Source organism: Microtus ochrogaster, chromosome 5 (assembly GCF_000317375.1).
Source record: "Microtus ochrogaster isolate Prairie Vole_2 chromosome 5, MicOch1.0, whole genome shotgun sequence".
NCBI lineage: Eukaryota > Metazoa > Chordata > Mammalia > Rodentia > Cricetidae > Microtus > Microtus ochrogaster.
Window position 1 is genome coordinate 51,102,208 of NC_022012.1, and position 15,087 is coordinate 51,117,294.

General features: G+C 50.4%; 1 protein-coding gene across 4 annotated transcripts; it reads right to left on the reverse strand.

Annotated features, from left to right (window-relative positions):
* Positions 1-425: 425 nt before the first annotated feature.
* Snx33 (sorting nexin 33) lies at positions 426-11,704 on the reverse strand. Of its 4 annotated transcripts, none has more exons than XM_005347406.2 (3): positions 11,431-11,704; positions 9,002-10,695; positions 426-1,880 (listed from the first exon to the last, which is right to left on the reverse strand). In XM_005347406.2, the coding sequence occupies exons 2-3, from the start codon at positions 10,470-10,472 to the stop codon at positions 1,627-1,629; spliced, it is 1,725 nt and encodes a 574-aa protein (XP_005347463.1). In that variant the 5' UTR covers positions 10,473-10,695; positions 11,431-11,704; the 3' UTR covers positions 426-1,626. The 4 variants fall into 4 exon arrangements, with proteins under 4 accessions (XP_005347463.1, XP_026635048.1, XP_026635047.1 ...); XM_026779247.1 differs by having other exon boundaries at positions 9,002-11,026; XM_026779246.1 differs by having other exon boundaries at positions 9,002-11,116.
* Positions 11,705-15,087: the final 3,383 nt, after the last annotated feature.

The window sequence follows — 15,087 nt, forward strand, 5'->3', positions numbered from 1 at the left end:
GATCTCTGGCCACCATGAGCACCTCCCCCCAAATACACACACACCGAGGCATAGGCAAATACACATCCACACACACACACCGCAAGGCACAGGCAAATACACACACACACTGAGGCAGAGGCAAATACACACACACACACACACACACACACACACACACACACACACACACACACACACACCCTGAGGCACAGGCAAACAACAGAGGCCCAGGTCTGAGGAAGCCATGTAGCCAGCTGGGGATATAGGGCCTTCTACTGCCTCTGACCATCATAGCCTTGCTCCTTTGTTTTGAAGTTATGAATTACTTTTTAGACCCATCAAGATCACTGAATCCAGTCCAGTGGGGGCGTTTTAGGTTCTGTTCTCCCAGCAACCCTCACTGTTTCCAGGACTCAGAAAGAAAAGGCTGTACTTCCGTTACAGAAACTGTAAAACGTTTATCAAGAAAAGAAAGTCAAGCAGCAGGACTCAGGAGCAGACCATGACTTCCCAGGAAGGCAAGGGGGCACAGGGTCACTTCCCAACAGCATGCTGCTGGGTCACATCCTGGCCTAAGGGGAAAGGGGCAGTATCTCCTGGAGGATGTAAACATAGGTGAGCCTGCCCAGGAGCAGGGGGTCTAAAGTCCCCAGATTCTTTCTCTCAGATTTTCCACTGTGCAATGAGAAGGATTTAAGAAGACCAGCCCACAGAAGCAAAGGCTCCTGGGAACTGGGGACAGAAGGGACCTGCTAGGAGAATGGGGAATTACTGCTATTAACTTTCGAGAGTTCCCTCCAGGAAGGCACCACCAGGGCTCAGTGCTCTGTGGCTTGAGCATCTTGAGCCCACAGAAGGGAAAGTTGCTGCATAGTGCCCTAATCAGTGAGGGGGAGGTCCCCCAACCAGGATGGGGGACCTGGTTAAGACTTATAGGAGGGAGTTGGCCTGCAGTCCCTCCTTCAGAAGCATGGGTGGGGCAGGGAAAGCCAGGGACCAAGGAGCAAGGATGATTCCTCCCTCCGTCATGCAGATCACAACCCATGGAAAAGGTAAGGGAGAAGAGACTGAACACCGGTCCTCTCCCCAAAATGTCCTCCACCCCATTTACTGTCTTGTAGGTCCTTGTAATTCTTCAAGAGATTTCTAGTATGTCACCTACTCCATGGAATGCCCCCTGACCAGCAGAGTTCTGTGGTCCCTTCAAGGAGTTTCCATGAATTCTTAAGTGGCATTGTCACACTGCACTGACTGATATCCAGGGGCTTCTCCAGGACAGGCATGTTCCAGCCTTGGTCACCAATGTCTCAGCCATGGTCACAGCAGTTCGTGGGGCCCAGGGAACGAACAAGGTGTGGTGGCCAGGTGAGCATGCACTATAGGCTCCAGAGACGTCTGCTCTCCAGGGACTGACCAGCAGCCCAGACTTTGGCTCAGAGGACTCCTACCTCCAGTTACCCATCTTAAAGTGAGGGAAGACTTCTCCAGGGGTACCAGGACTTCTCAAAAGTCCCTTCTCTTCTAACAGGCCACTCCTCACTCACTCCTTAACACCCACTGCTAGGGGCAGAGAAGCCTGGAGTGGGGTGGACCGCAGTGGCCAGGTCCTGGTGGGAAGAGGACCTATATATATGGCCAGAAGGGTCAGAGACAGTCATACATGCGCAGTGTCTTCTCTAGCTGCTGGCCCACCCGCTGGTAGAAAAGGATCTGCTGGCGCAGGTAGCTTTGCATCATATGCTTGAAGTCAAGCTCACGGCGCTGGTGGAAGTGGTTCATCTCGGCCTGCAGGGCGAAGCCTACCACACGGCAGCGCCTGCGAATGCCATCTGCCTCTTCCTGAGCCATGCGGCCCTCATCACTCATGCGCTGGCTTTCCTTCACCTTGGCAAAAGCACCTGGCAGGACAGAGCACAGGACAGGCAGGTTAGGGCTTGGACCCCTCTATTCACTCACTCCCTGTACATCCCTCTAGTCTCACAAAGGCGAAGGACACCCCAGATGGCTCCACCCAGACTTCCTCCTGAACCCACATAACTGTCTCCCTCAGGACATCACAGGCCTCAACATCTCCTATTTCAGCTTTAGCCTCTCTCTTCCATGTACCCTGTGATGTCAGAGACTTCCCAACATTCTGTGTCTCAGCTATCACACTCTAGCTGGCTGGCTTCCCTGAGGTATGAGCTGAGTGAGTTTAGGGACTGTCATGTTCATCTGTTCCCCAGGTCCCACAAGGTCTGGCCAGGCAGATATAGACACATCTGCTGAACTGACTCATCTCATTCTGGGGCTGCTAGGACAATGACATCCTCCTTAATTTGAGAGTCTATCTTACAGCATCCAAAGACTCTCCCTAAGCTGGATGCTATGTCTGGCTCTACACTGCCTGCGGATGGCAGTCCACCCCCATTCCCCTGCCTAGGAGGCCTCCGGGAGTTGGATCTTGCAGATGTGACTTCCACAGTGACACCATGTCCAACCATTCCTCCCAGTTCTTTCCTATCTTACCTCTGCCTGCTGGATCTCTATTCATAATTCAAGGGCTGGATCAGGTTCTACTTCTACACCAAAGTCTCCCCGGCGCCCCAGGGAGAATGCCTCCCAATGCACCTGTCCCCGGCCTGCTATCACACAGCTGATTCTGCACAGCACTTCAGAAGCCACCTGATAAGGCTCTGTTAACACACAAACCCCGTCCACTCCTCACCCCTGTCCCCATAGAACCAGAGGAGTCTGTGATGATAAACAGGTGACAGATGGTAAGAGAAAGGGGTAAACCTGGTCAAGGGCCTTAATCCGGAAGAACTGAACTGAATCAACAGTTAATGGATTCAGTTTTGAATAAAAGGCGGGTGACTAACTTTGCCTTTAAGCCTGTTGCTGAGAAGAGGAGGTAGTGGGTCCATACACAGCACTCACTCTCAAAGGACAAAAGGGAGTCCTTAGTGCAAGGGAGCCCTCATCCCATTTTTTTCTTTAGTTGACTGGCTTTTTTAAAAAAAGAGTTATTTCATTTCTAATTGTTTGTATGTTGGGAAGGAGAGTTCGTGCACATGAGTGGCAGTGGAGGCCAGAGACGTCAGATCCCTCCAGAGCACCCTAGCCCCTCAGAGTTACAAGCAATAGTGAGTTGCCTTACATGGGTGCTGGAAACTGGACTTGGGGACTCTGTAAGAGCAGCGCACACTTTTAACCACTGAGCCATTTCTCCAGCCCTTCTTTTTTTCTTTTTGAGACAGGGTTTCTCTGTGAATCAGTCCTGGCTGTCCTGCAACACACTCTGTAGACCAGGCTAGCCTCTAACTCACAGAAGTCCACCTGCCTCTACCTCTCCAGTGCTGGGATTAAAGGCGTGCGCCAACATCACCCATCTTTCCAATCCTACTTTAATTTGATTAAAATTTATTTTATTATTTTGTGTGTATGAATGTTTGCCTACATGCATGCCTGTGGATCATGTGTGTGCCTGGTACCCATGGAGGCTAGAAGAGAACATCAGATCCCCTGGAGTTATAGGTAGTTGTGAGCTACCATGTAGGTGCTGGGAGTTGTACCTGAATCCTCTGGAAGAACAGTCAATACTCTGAATTTGTGAGCTATCTCTCCAGCCCTTCTTTTGTTTTGTTTTTGTTTTGTTTGAGACAGGGTCTCTTGTAGACCAAACTGACCTCAAACACATGTATTACTATATTTGGTTTATGAAGACTGAGTCAAGGGTCTCGTGCATGCTTGGCAAGCACTCGGAAAAATCTCCACCAAATAAGATCCATTGCCAGCCAGTTCTCACTCAAGTTGTCAGAAACATTCAAAATGCACTTCCTTGGCATTTCCTATATGCCAGGGCTCTGCATGCTGGAAGTAACTCCAGATACCTCTATCAGAGGCAACATCTCTATCAGCTAGCAAGAGCAGGGCTAAATGGTTACTAGTGGCATTTTATACAATGCCTCAATTTTGGAGAAAGATGCTTCCATGGTACCCAAAAGAAATCGGGAGCTCTCAGCTTTCAGCTCACTCAGGCCTCTGACACCTTCCCTCTGTTATCACAGGCCTCCTGCTCCATACTGACAGTCCAGCACGGTCCTGGGCTTGATTCCCAGCACCCATATGACAGCTCATAGCAGCCCCAAATGATTGAATACCCTCTTCTGACCTCCACAGGTATCAGGCATGTATGTGGTACACAGGCATATAAGCAGGCAAAACACCCATACACATAAAATAAGTTAAGAAAATTTTAAAGAAAGATGTTATGCACACAGCCTTGATGGGAGATTAAAGCCCCTTTTGTTGATGAGATAATGGCCCAAGTGGCAAGAATGAGCCTACTACAACCACTAAGTATCCAGAGACAGGCAGGGCTGGGGAAAGAAAGAGGCAAAGGCCCCAACTGTGCTCTTCATCTGTGGGTTTGAATGAGAACGGTCCCCTAGGCTCACTCCTGGAATGCCTCACCTCCAGTTGGTGGAACTGTTTGGGAAAGACTAGGAGCTGTGGCCTCATTGTAGGAAGTGTGTCACCTGCGTGGGCTTCACTCTCTCTTCCTCATGCTTATGGATGAGACAGAAGCTCTCAACTCCTGCTCCAGCACCATGTCTGTCTGCCTGCTGCCGTGCTCTCCGTCATGACGATCATAACCTGTAACCCTCTGAAACTGTGAGTCCCAATAAATTCTTTGATAAATTGTCCTGGTCTTGGTGTCTCTTCACAGCAATAGAAAAATAACTCTGACACCATCATTTCCCCACCTGGTAACTGAGACCAGGGGACAGCTAAGGAACCCACCGGAGCAGGCGGGGCTATTATGCCTGTTAAGAACACCAGGACTCAGTCTGAGACTCCTTCAGGGTTGCCTCCTGCCCCGGCACACTAGATCCCAGGAATGAGGAGCAAGGACTAGGAGTCTATCTGCTGCAGAGCCCAAGGGTTCCAAGCACAGTAACCACCCTCCCCCACTTATCTAAATTTGGGGGCAGGAGATCTGAGTCCTAGGACCAGCTGTTCCACCTGCAGGAAAATGCTGGTTGGCTGGACGGCAAGTGTCTCCTCTGGTAAATGGGACAGAGCTGATGCTGCTGAAGACTGCTTATAACAACGAGCCTCAAGAGTTTCCAGATCTGTAAAAAGTGACAATGACAGCACAAGCTCGACAGCAACTGAGGTTTAATTCAACTAATACGTATAAAATGCCAAAGCCTGTACCTGCCATAAACAAGGATTAGGAATGCTTTAATATGCAAACTGTCTCCAAGTATGTGCACATGATGTGTGTATTTTACACATGTATGTGTGCATGCATATTCATGTGGGTGGAGGAATGCATGCGCCACGGTACACTTGTGGCAGTCAGAGGGCGATCTTGGGTGTCAGTCATCACCTTCTAGTCTGCTTAAGACAGAGTTGAGGTGCCTGGTGGTGGTGGCACACGCACTCTTTTTAACCCCAGCACTCGGGAGGCAGAGGAGGCAGATCTGTGTGTGTTCGAGGGCAGCCTGGTCTACAAGAGCTAGTTCCAGGACAGGCACCAAACAGAGAAACCCTGTCTCTAAAATTTGTTCGCTGCTGTGTATGCCAAGCCCAAACTTCTGGGTGATCCCCTGTCTTCACTTTCCTTTTCATCAAAGAAACACTATGTTTAACTGCTGAGCCTGGCGTTTGTGCAGAATTTAAGCTCAGTTCCTCAGACTTGCACAGCAATTGCTTTACCCATTGAGACATCTCTCCAGGCTGCGAACTGTTTTTCTACCCAAGGACTCACAGCAATTACCAGCCCATGGTGACTCACGGCAACGTAATTCTCTGTTATAAAAGTTTTGAAGATCCAGGTGTGGCAGCACACACCTTTAATTCCAACACTCAGGAGGCAGAGACAGATGGATTTCTAGAAGCTGGAGGCCAGGTCAAGTTCCAGGTCAGTCAAAGCTATGTAAAAACAAAATGAAAAAGCATACAAGCCAGGCGGTGGTAGTGCACAACTTTAATCCCGGCACTCAGGAGGCAGTGGCAGGCAGATCTCTGTTGAGTTTGAGATCAGCCTGATCTCCAGAGTGAGTTTCAAAACAGCTAGGACTACACAGAGAAACCCTGTCTCAACAAAACAAAACAAAACAAATAAACAAATAAATAGAATAAAGAGTTAAGACTAGCTTGAGGCACAAAGCAAGAACCTGTCTCAAAAATGGAGCAGCAGTTGCTGCTGCTCCTGGTGCTGGTCAAGCACACTTGTTGCTCTTGCAAAGAACCAGAGATCAGTTGGCAGCTCACGATTGCCTATAGCTCCAACTCCAGGGGATGCAACACTGGCTTCTGGCCTCTATGGGTACCCTCACTCATATTCATGTATCTATCTCCAAACACAGAAACAAGCGGATACACACAATTAAAAACAAAGTTGGAGGAGGAGGAGAGCAGCAGCAGCAAGCGCTGCTTAGGTGAAGAAAGGATTGCATAAGACTCAACCTATCTGTCCCCTAGTCAAGAGCTTGCACTGACAGGAACTGCCCCTGCTTTAGCTAAGCCAAGAGCTCCATGGTCCCTCAAGGATGCTCTGTAGTCCCAGACCTGCAGGGGTACACAAAGTACACAAACTGAGGGGGTGCTAGACTATAAAGCCCAAGCCTCCTTTCTTCCTCCTTTTCCTTTAGCACCATTGACCAGTTGTCCACGTCTTGGGCAGTTCTCTCCTCCATCTGCCTGACTCGGGAAATCCCAACATACCTGGCCCCTATACCGACTCTGCCTCCAAATCTCCTCAATGCTGCTTATCTGTGAAATTGAAGGGACTGCACCAGCTACTTCGTGTGACTGCTTAGGATCGATCCCTGAGTCTGCTAGCTCTCAGGAGAGGACTCTGGGTCCTGCTCGCTCTGGGCAGTCAATTATCCTTTCTGTGACAGGATAGCAATTACTAGGTTTTTCTTCCCCCCAAATGCTCAAGTTGACAGAACATACCGGAGAGCTCAGCCCAGCTCCAGGCAGACTCCACATCCAATCAATGGAGACAGGGGAGAAAACTCCAAGATCACCCCATAGATGAGCTCCCTCCAAGCCCTGTTTCCTGACTCTCCAGCCTGGGCCTCCCCAAACTTGTCCCTCTCATGCTCACCATTTGTTCAACTGTCTAGATGTGACAGACAGAATCCCGTGACCTAGGACTAAACGTCCCGTTACTTCTCTGAGGAAAGCCTCTATCTACGAGGCCAGTACAGGATGTTCTCCAGCTGCAGCTTCCAAAGCCTGCGCAGTCTGTCTTAGACCAGCTCCAATCCCTCCTCACACTCACTCCAGACTAAGGACAGAACTCAGCACTCAGAAGCAGGGCTTACACAGCATGGGGCAGATACAGGCAGCAGAAGAAACATCTCAAGGGGAGAGTGAGACACAGCTCTCCTGTCTGCCGATCTGAGGTAGAAAGAACAATATAGCTTTTTTCCCCTTCTTCGACGAGCCTGGGAACACTTGGTGTGTGCACATGTGGTTGCCTTCTTGCTCCAACTATGCCCTAAGTGAGAGTTTCCAGCCACTGCGTCGGGGTAGCTGTTTAATCATTGTGCCCAGCCCTTTGCTGCCCACACAAAAACATGCCATCCAAGGAGCTGGTTGAACCAGCTTTCCCAGGCCCAGCACAGTGTGTGGTTCCACTTCCGCACAGGGAGGCACCTGCCCCTGCCAGGCCGGGCCCTTGCTCTGAGTGCAAAGCCAGATCCACGGAATCAGCCTAAGGTACCAGGCAGGCCTTCCCCAGAAGACTCTACCCCAAAGGCCTAAAAGACTAAGGTCCAGGAAGGCAAAGGCCCCTCCCAACCAGGGACATAGGCAAACTGGGCACAAAGTTGGGCTGGAACTCAGGCTCTGGATCCCTAGGGCTGAAAGGAAGAGAAAGTTAGGTGGAGATGCAAGAGTTCAACAAACAGAAGAGGAAAAGAGAAAGGTGAAGGGGGAAAGCTGCCTGGCAGCTAGAGCTCTGACAACCACCTTCATGGTGAGGACAGGGGCTTGAGAGCGTGGGTAATGTATTTTCTGTTCCCTACTTTCAAACCAGAGGGCTGCACAAAGTAAAACTCCTTGACCTCAGGGCCTAGGGTCCTGGGAGCCAGCCCCACGCCCTGCACCTATTCTTCCAGAGTTACCAGCCCCAGGGAGAACCACACCTCTCTCTTGGCAAGTTCTCTAAGTTCCTAAACTCAGTCACCTGCTAGGTCAGCCCCTGACTCAATTCTTACGCAAGAGAAGCCCAGCTTGGGCAGGGAAGACAGACTGACCCACGTGCAGAGCCTTGGACCCCCGGTTCTATTGCCCCCTGCCCAGTTTAGTGCCCCACGTGACCCAGCATGAGTCACTTCGCTGGCAGTTCCTTAACGGCAGCAACAGGCAGGGGCTCATCCTGCCCCTCCCCCACACAGGGGGCCCTGAGAACTGAAAACACGATGGGCCTGGGAGGCGGCCAATATAGATATGTCCTTGGGGATCTGGAAGGAGGAAGGAATAGTCCCAGCTGATCCACAACCACTCTGCTGTGGACACAGATTTCATCTGCGAAATGAGGAGAGATCCTCCTGCACAGATAGGGGCTAACAGACAGGGCAGGGCGTGAGTCTAGGCTCAAATACTTCTAAGGTGGGAGCTGAGCCTATGAGAGGGTAAGACAAGCTGCAGTCCGCTCTTACCTGTGTCTGTGTCTTGGTCCTTCTTAAACCCGTGGGTTCGTACACGGCAAAATCTGGGATCTGGGATCTCTGTGTTCCCAGAACCCAAGGTGCTACCTTGGGGTCCCATGCATGATTGGGTAAATGAGACACGGAAAGAACAGAGCGAACAGGAAAGTATGCACAGAGCTCAGTGAGAACAAAGACCAACCCTGTCCACACCATCCTTCTGCCTACTAGAGAATCATCTCAATATATTTGTGGAGCCCATGATGGAGATGGAGACAGGAAAATGTGATGAGCTGTTCATCGCAGTACAGGCGGTGCCCATATTCCCAGGGACCAGGAGAACACCACATTCAGGAAGGGCTTACCTTTTTGCAGATGGATAATGTCAGGAAAGTTGGAGAGCAGGCCCTGGTAGAGAGACAGTGTGTCAAGCATTTGGAAGAGGTCATTCTTGGGCTGTTCAGCAAACATCTCACCAACAGTTTCATAGGTCCGGCCGGTATGAGAAATGGCATTGTTGAGGGCCTCAGAGCTAAAGGGAGGATCCATCTGGAAGGCAAGGCTAATGGCCTGGAAGGCATTTCCTAGCTTCTGGAATTCCTTGCGGAAGCCTCCCACGTGCTTGCGCACCATCTCTGATGCCACGGTGCTAAGTTGTAGGACGCACTCGTCCATCTTCCTACTGAAAGTCTTGAATGTATCCACCCGGTCCTCTACGTCCTGCAGATCCTGGTGTTCTGTGGGGATCTGGAAGGTGAGCAGAAAGCTGGCCCCCACCATCTCATCCCTCTCTGCCCGACGTTTACCCATCTTCCACTGCTTGTCATCTAGACAGCTGAGGAAATGCTGGAAGCCCTCATACTGAGAGAGCACAGGGTGGCTAGTCATGTGGTCCATCCAGAGGATGAGTCTCCGCTTGCGTTTCTCAATGAAGTCCTCCTCAAAGCGCCCAGTGGCCTGCTTCTCGGGCAAGTGGGGCACAGAGATTACAGTGAACTTGTGTAGAAGGCGGTTGTAGAGCCAGTCGAAATGTTTGTAGCGCCGGTAAACAGGTGAGCCAGCATGGGTGGGTGTGAGCTTATAGGATATGTAAGTTTTGATGCCTTTGAACTTGGTCTGTTTGGTGGGCTCCTCTACGGAGCAAGCAAATGGGTGGGGGTTGGCCTTCCACTGAGGGCCACGAGGGCCCATCACAATGGAGTATGTCTCAGCAATCTTGGCCATCATGGGCACATCACCAAGAATAAAAGCCTCTACTCCAGAGCGCACAAAACACGAGAAACGATTGAGGTTACGTCCCACCACACTGCCCCGCTTGGAAGATGCCAAACTGTCCTGTCTTTCCAAGGGTGCCTTCGGTCGGAAAGCCATATGCTGGCTGGGGTAGGCACCTGGGTAGGAAAGGTTAAGTGGAGGGTGCCCATTGGTACCTAGACCACCAGCCCCTGGCTCATCTACCACTGTGCATCCATCATCCCAGTCATCCCAGTCATCATCATCATCCTCTTCAAAGTTTCCTTGTTGATTTGGGAGGACATCACTGCCCCCACTCTTGACTGTGTTGGTCATACTAGGGTTGGTATACAAACTCACTTCGGTGTCCAGGGAGACTGCAGAGCTGTTGGCATAGTCCACATGGTTGGTGCTGATGCCAGGACGGACAATCTCAACGTAAGAAGCAGGGAAGAGCCCTCTCTCCCCACGGCTGTTCTGCCCCTGCAGCCAGCCATCCAGTGAGGTCTCACTGAAGATAACCAGGTCTTCATCCTGCTGGATGCTGATTTCCTCCTTGTTCTCACTGTGGAAATCATAGAGGGCTCGGCCTTTCAGTGCCATGGCTAGGCTACCGGACAAATCAAGATTGGAAGGGAAATGCCTTGCCCAGACCCAAGATGGTCAGCAGGGTGTCCAAAAATGTACTTGCAGCTCAAAGTCTAGTACAACTTACTCAGACCCTCAGGCAGGGTCTCAGCATGCACAAGATGCTGTCTAGCTGCCTTCTCTTCAAAGAAATGTCCATGGTCCAGAAACCGCCTTATCCAGCCCTGGTGTTATCTACCTGTAAGCAGGGAGGTGTTAGACATGGCCACAGCCTTTTAGCTCTCCCCTAGCAGCCCCTTCTCTCACACCAACTAGAAAAGTCAAATGGCCTGGAGAAACTAGCTCTGCTAGAATAAGAATGCGGCAGACACTTTGCACTAGAACAATGTTGTACAACGACAACAACAACAACAAAATCAGCCGCAGACCACGGTCCCAGGACGCAAGCAGGGTTCTGCCTCCCCGGCTCCCAGCTCCTTCTGGCTGCTCCCGCTTTGGGAGGCTAGGCTCTCACATTCCTCTGAAGATCAGTTCCTTCCTCCTTCCTCTCTCCTCCCGCGCCACCGCGTCTTCAAGAATCCAGAAAATCCAAGAGGGACAAGAAGAATAACAGCAGAGTCATGAACCAATTCCAAGGGTGGATGTGTCCAGCCTCCAAACTAGCCAGGACGGGAAAACAAGGGCCAAAGCTTGCACAACCGGAGGGTAACTACACGACCTAAGGGCGCGACCCCGCCTCGCCTGCTCTGGTACCCTCTTCCCGCCCTGCAAGGGGCTAGCCCCTACCCCCAGAGAACAAGGGGCGCGACAATCCGCTCAGAGGATCTCTCTCTCTCTCTCTCTCTCTCTCTCCCTCTCTTTTGTTTGCCTAATTCCTCAGCAGTTTTGGAGTACTAAGCTGACCCCAATCGAAGTCCCAAATCCCCTGTCCAGAAGTAACACTAATGGAATCCTCCACCATCACCACCCTCACCACTGTCGTGCCAGCAAACAGTCAACAGTAGTTGGTAGATGAAGTTCCATCGAATAGATGGCGCGGCCGGCTGTTCGTTCGTCCGTCCAGCAGTTCGTTCTCTGCGACGCCTTGTTGATGCCGCCCGAGAAGGATAAGCTGAGCCGCAGCCTCCTGCCTCCTTCTCACCCCGCACTTGCAGCCCCTCAGTGCTGCCTGCGGGAAGTCAGGTCCAAAACAAAACAAAAATTAAAAAAAGAAAAAAAAGGAAAAAGAGTCCAGGAGGTGGCGTCCCGAGGAAGGAGGGGAAAGCAGTAAGAGGAGGTGAAGGGTGGGGAGAGCGGGAGGGAGGTAAGAGGGAGGGAAAGCAGGCTAGGGAATTGAGCAAACTCCACAGCACTTCCGCGCGTCCTGGCGGAGCAGGGATCGCGCGGCTCCGCCCTCCGAGGCCAGGATGCCACCGCCGGCTTTCCGTCCTCTTTCCTTCTGACCGGCGCCCTCCCTCCCTCGAGTTCTGTCCGGGTGGCGGGGATCTGGGAAGTGGACTCTGGAGTCGGGAGCTGCAAGCTTTCAACAGCGGAGTAGCCGGTGTCGAGAGCCACCTCTCACTCGGGTTGGAGCACCGCGCGGGGGAGCTAGCCAGCCGCCGCGGGGCTTCTCCTGAACTCGATCACCAGCCTGCCTTTTCCGTGACGCAAGTGCAGGACAATTCCAAAGTTTGCCGAACGCTGAGTGGCAAAGGGAGCTAAGGGCTGGGAGAGCCGCGCAGGCTGTCCGGGAGCAGAGCTGTGGATTACAGTTTTCCAGCTTCCTTTCCCATCTCGTTTGCCCCTAGGAGTCTAGGGATTAGCACAACGGGATTGTTCTCAGAGGCGAGGCACGGGACTGTGCAACTCTGGTGTCCCGCAGGGGATACCCGGTGCTGCGAGCCTGATTGGGCCGGGAGCACCTCTGCCTTGGGTTGGGTTAGGGTGGGGGGAGACTATACTTCTGCAGTTTAGGCACAGGCGAGTTCTGGGTTTCTTTGTCCTTTCGCGAAAACTGGATCTTCCATTCTGGCCAGCAACACCAAGGAGAAGGAGTATTCTGGTAGATAGCCTCTAGACTTTCAGGATTTGACCCTCTAGTTTATGCATAACGCGGTGAACTAATTAAGAAGGAAATGTGCTAAACTCTGGAGCGAATAGCACAACGGTTGGATTCCTGCCCCGCCCCTCTGCTCTTTAATTCACCCAAACTGCCTCATTCATTAAATTATATATTCCAAACAATAAATTAACCGAGTACCGATACTTTGCCAAACCCCTGGAAAGACAAGAAAGTAAGAAACTGTGCTTATCTTTTGGACGCTTATAGTAGTATCTTCACAGGTAGACAAGACGTTCCTGTCTAATGTGGCCAGGACTGTGGAAAATGCATGGGAGGGCACTGCCTCAGCCTGAGTGGGACACCAATCAGGGACCTTCTCTTTTTCTTGCCTACGTCTGAGGTTACAACAAAGACTGTAGCCCACATCTCTCTCTAGGCTGAGTCCTGGAGCCTTGTTTACTCTCCTACCCCACCCCCAGCTAGAGCTTCCTACCTCCCCATTCTAGTCGCGCTCTTCGCAGATTTACTGGGATAAATTCGTGCTGCTAAAGATTGGTACCTTTGAGTCGGGCAGTGGTGGTGAACTCCTTTAATCCCAGCACTCACAGGCGGATTTCTGTGAGTTGGAGGTCAGCCTGGTCTACAGAGAGTTCCAGAACAGCCAAAGATACACAGAGAAACCCTGTGGGGTGGGGGGTGGGGTGGTTATAACTTTAAAATAAAATGGGACCTTTGGCTGTTTTAAGGGATGTGATTCTCAGACCTCTGGCTTCAAAACTCATTTTCATTGATACAATCTGGATTTGACTCCCTGTGAAGATGAATACATAGCTGGTGGTGGCGACACACTTGCAGGACTGAAGCAGGAGGATCCTAAGTTTGTGGCCATCACAGTGGGAACTAAAGCAAAACAGCTTCTCCAAATTAATGCATCTTTTAAGTTCCATTTTGCAAATACATTTTTTTAACTTCCATTTTAAAATTAAGTCATTCTTAAAATATCTAGGCTGGTTTATTTCATCAGTCCCTCTTACAATCCCATGTCTCTAAGCAGCCATTGTTTGCTTATCTAGCATTGAAAAATTCAAAATCAACACAATAACATTCAGGATCCAGATTCCCTGTGTATTTTTCATCTCTACGTGGCTTATTCTTTTTGTTACTTTACTTCTCTATTTAAAGACTTTATTATTTTTAAACTATTTATTTCCATATTGTCCATATCTTTTTTTTTCCTTCTTTCTTAAGCCTATACACATTATAAAGGGAACTGAAACCTGTTTAGTGGTTTTGCTGTCTGACCACTTTTGCTTCGTATCTCTAGTCTTTTTTGACAGCACAAGCAAACTTTAGACTGCTAAGCTACACCTAGATCCTTTGCAAGACCCTCGGCTGTTCCCCACCCCCCCTTCAGTTGTGAAAGACAAGCCTAAAGCTCACAGCCAGGTTGGAAGTGTATGGCCAGGAACTGCATCCAGCCTTCCTAGGGGAGGAAGCCATTACCTGGGCTGCTACAAACTTGCCTTTTTTTATTTACTGCTATCACACCACCACCACCTGAACGGCAGTGCCTCTTAAAGGAGCCCTGTCCTTTTTCTTTTTTCTTTCAGCTTTCTCAGGCCCTGCATAGAAATATGGCCCCTTGTTGGGTGTCAAAATATTGTGTGTGTGTGTGTGTTTTTTTTTAAAAAAACTCTTTACTCTTTTGACTCTTTTGGAGGCCCACCACCCAGTTCCCAAATAAATCGTACATGGGGTCTTACCCTTTCTTATAAATGCCCAATCTTAGCTTGGCTTGTTTCTAGCCAGTTTTTCTTAAATTATCCCATCTATCTTTTGCCCCTTTCTCTATTTCTGGATATCTTTTCTTTCCTTCTTTTCCGTGTCTGGCTGAGTGGCTGGGTGACTGGGTGACTGGGTGACTGAGTGTCTGGGTGACTGAGTGTCTGGGTGACTGAGTGTCTGGGTGACTGAGTGTCTGGGTGGCTGGGTGTCTGGGTGACTGAGTGGCTGGGTGACTGAGTGGCTGGGTGACTGGCCCCTGGAGTTCTCCTCTCCTCTCTCCTCTTTCTTGCTCCTAGATTTTTTCTTCCCAGATTTCTCTTTCTATTTATTCTCTCTGCTGCCAGCCCTGCCTGTCCTTTCTCCTGCCTAGCGATTGGCTGTTCAGCTCTTTATTAGTAGATGGGCACGGTAACTCAGGGTTAAACAAATGCAACATAAAAGAATGCAGCACATCTTTCCATCATTCAACAAACGTTCCACAGCACAAATGTAACACACCTTAAATTAATATTCCACAACAATGGTGGGACAAAGACGGGGGCAAAGGAAACCTGGGAGACCTTTGGAGGCAGACTAGACCAGAATGATGATCACATATTTGAAGATATATTCTCAGGAGCTCGACATGGTGGTAAATGCCTAAAATTCTAGATTTGGGAGGCTGAGGAGGCAGTATCAAGAGAGCAAAAATGGGGGGAGGGGCTGGAGAGATGGCTTAGTGGTTAAGAGTATTGCCTGCTCTTCCAAAGGTCCTGAGTTCAATTCCCAGCAACCACATGGTGGCTCACAACCATCTGTAATGAG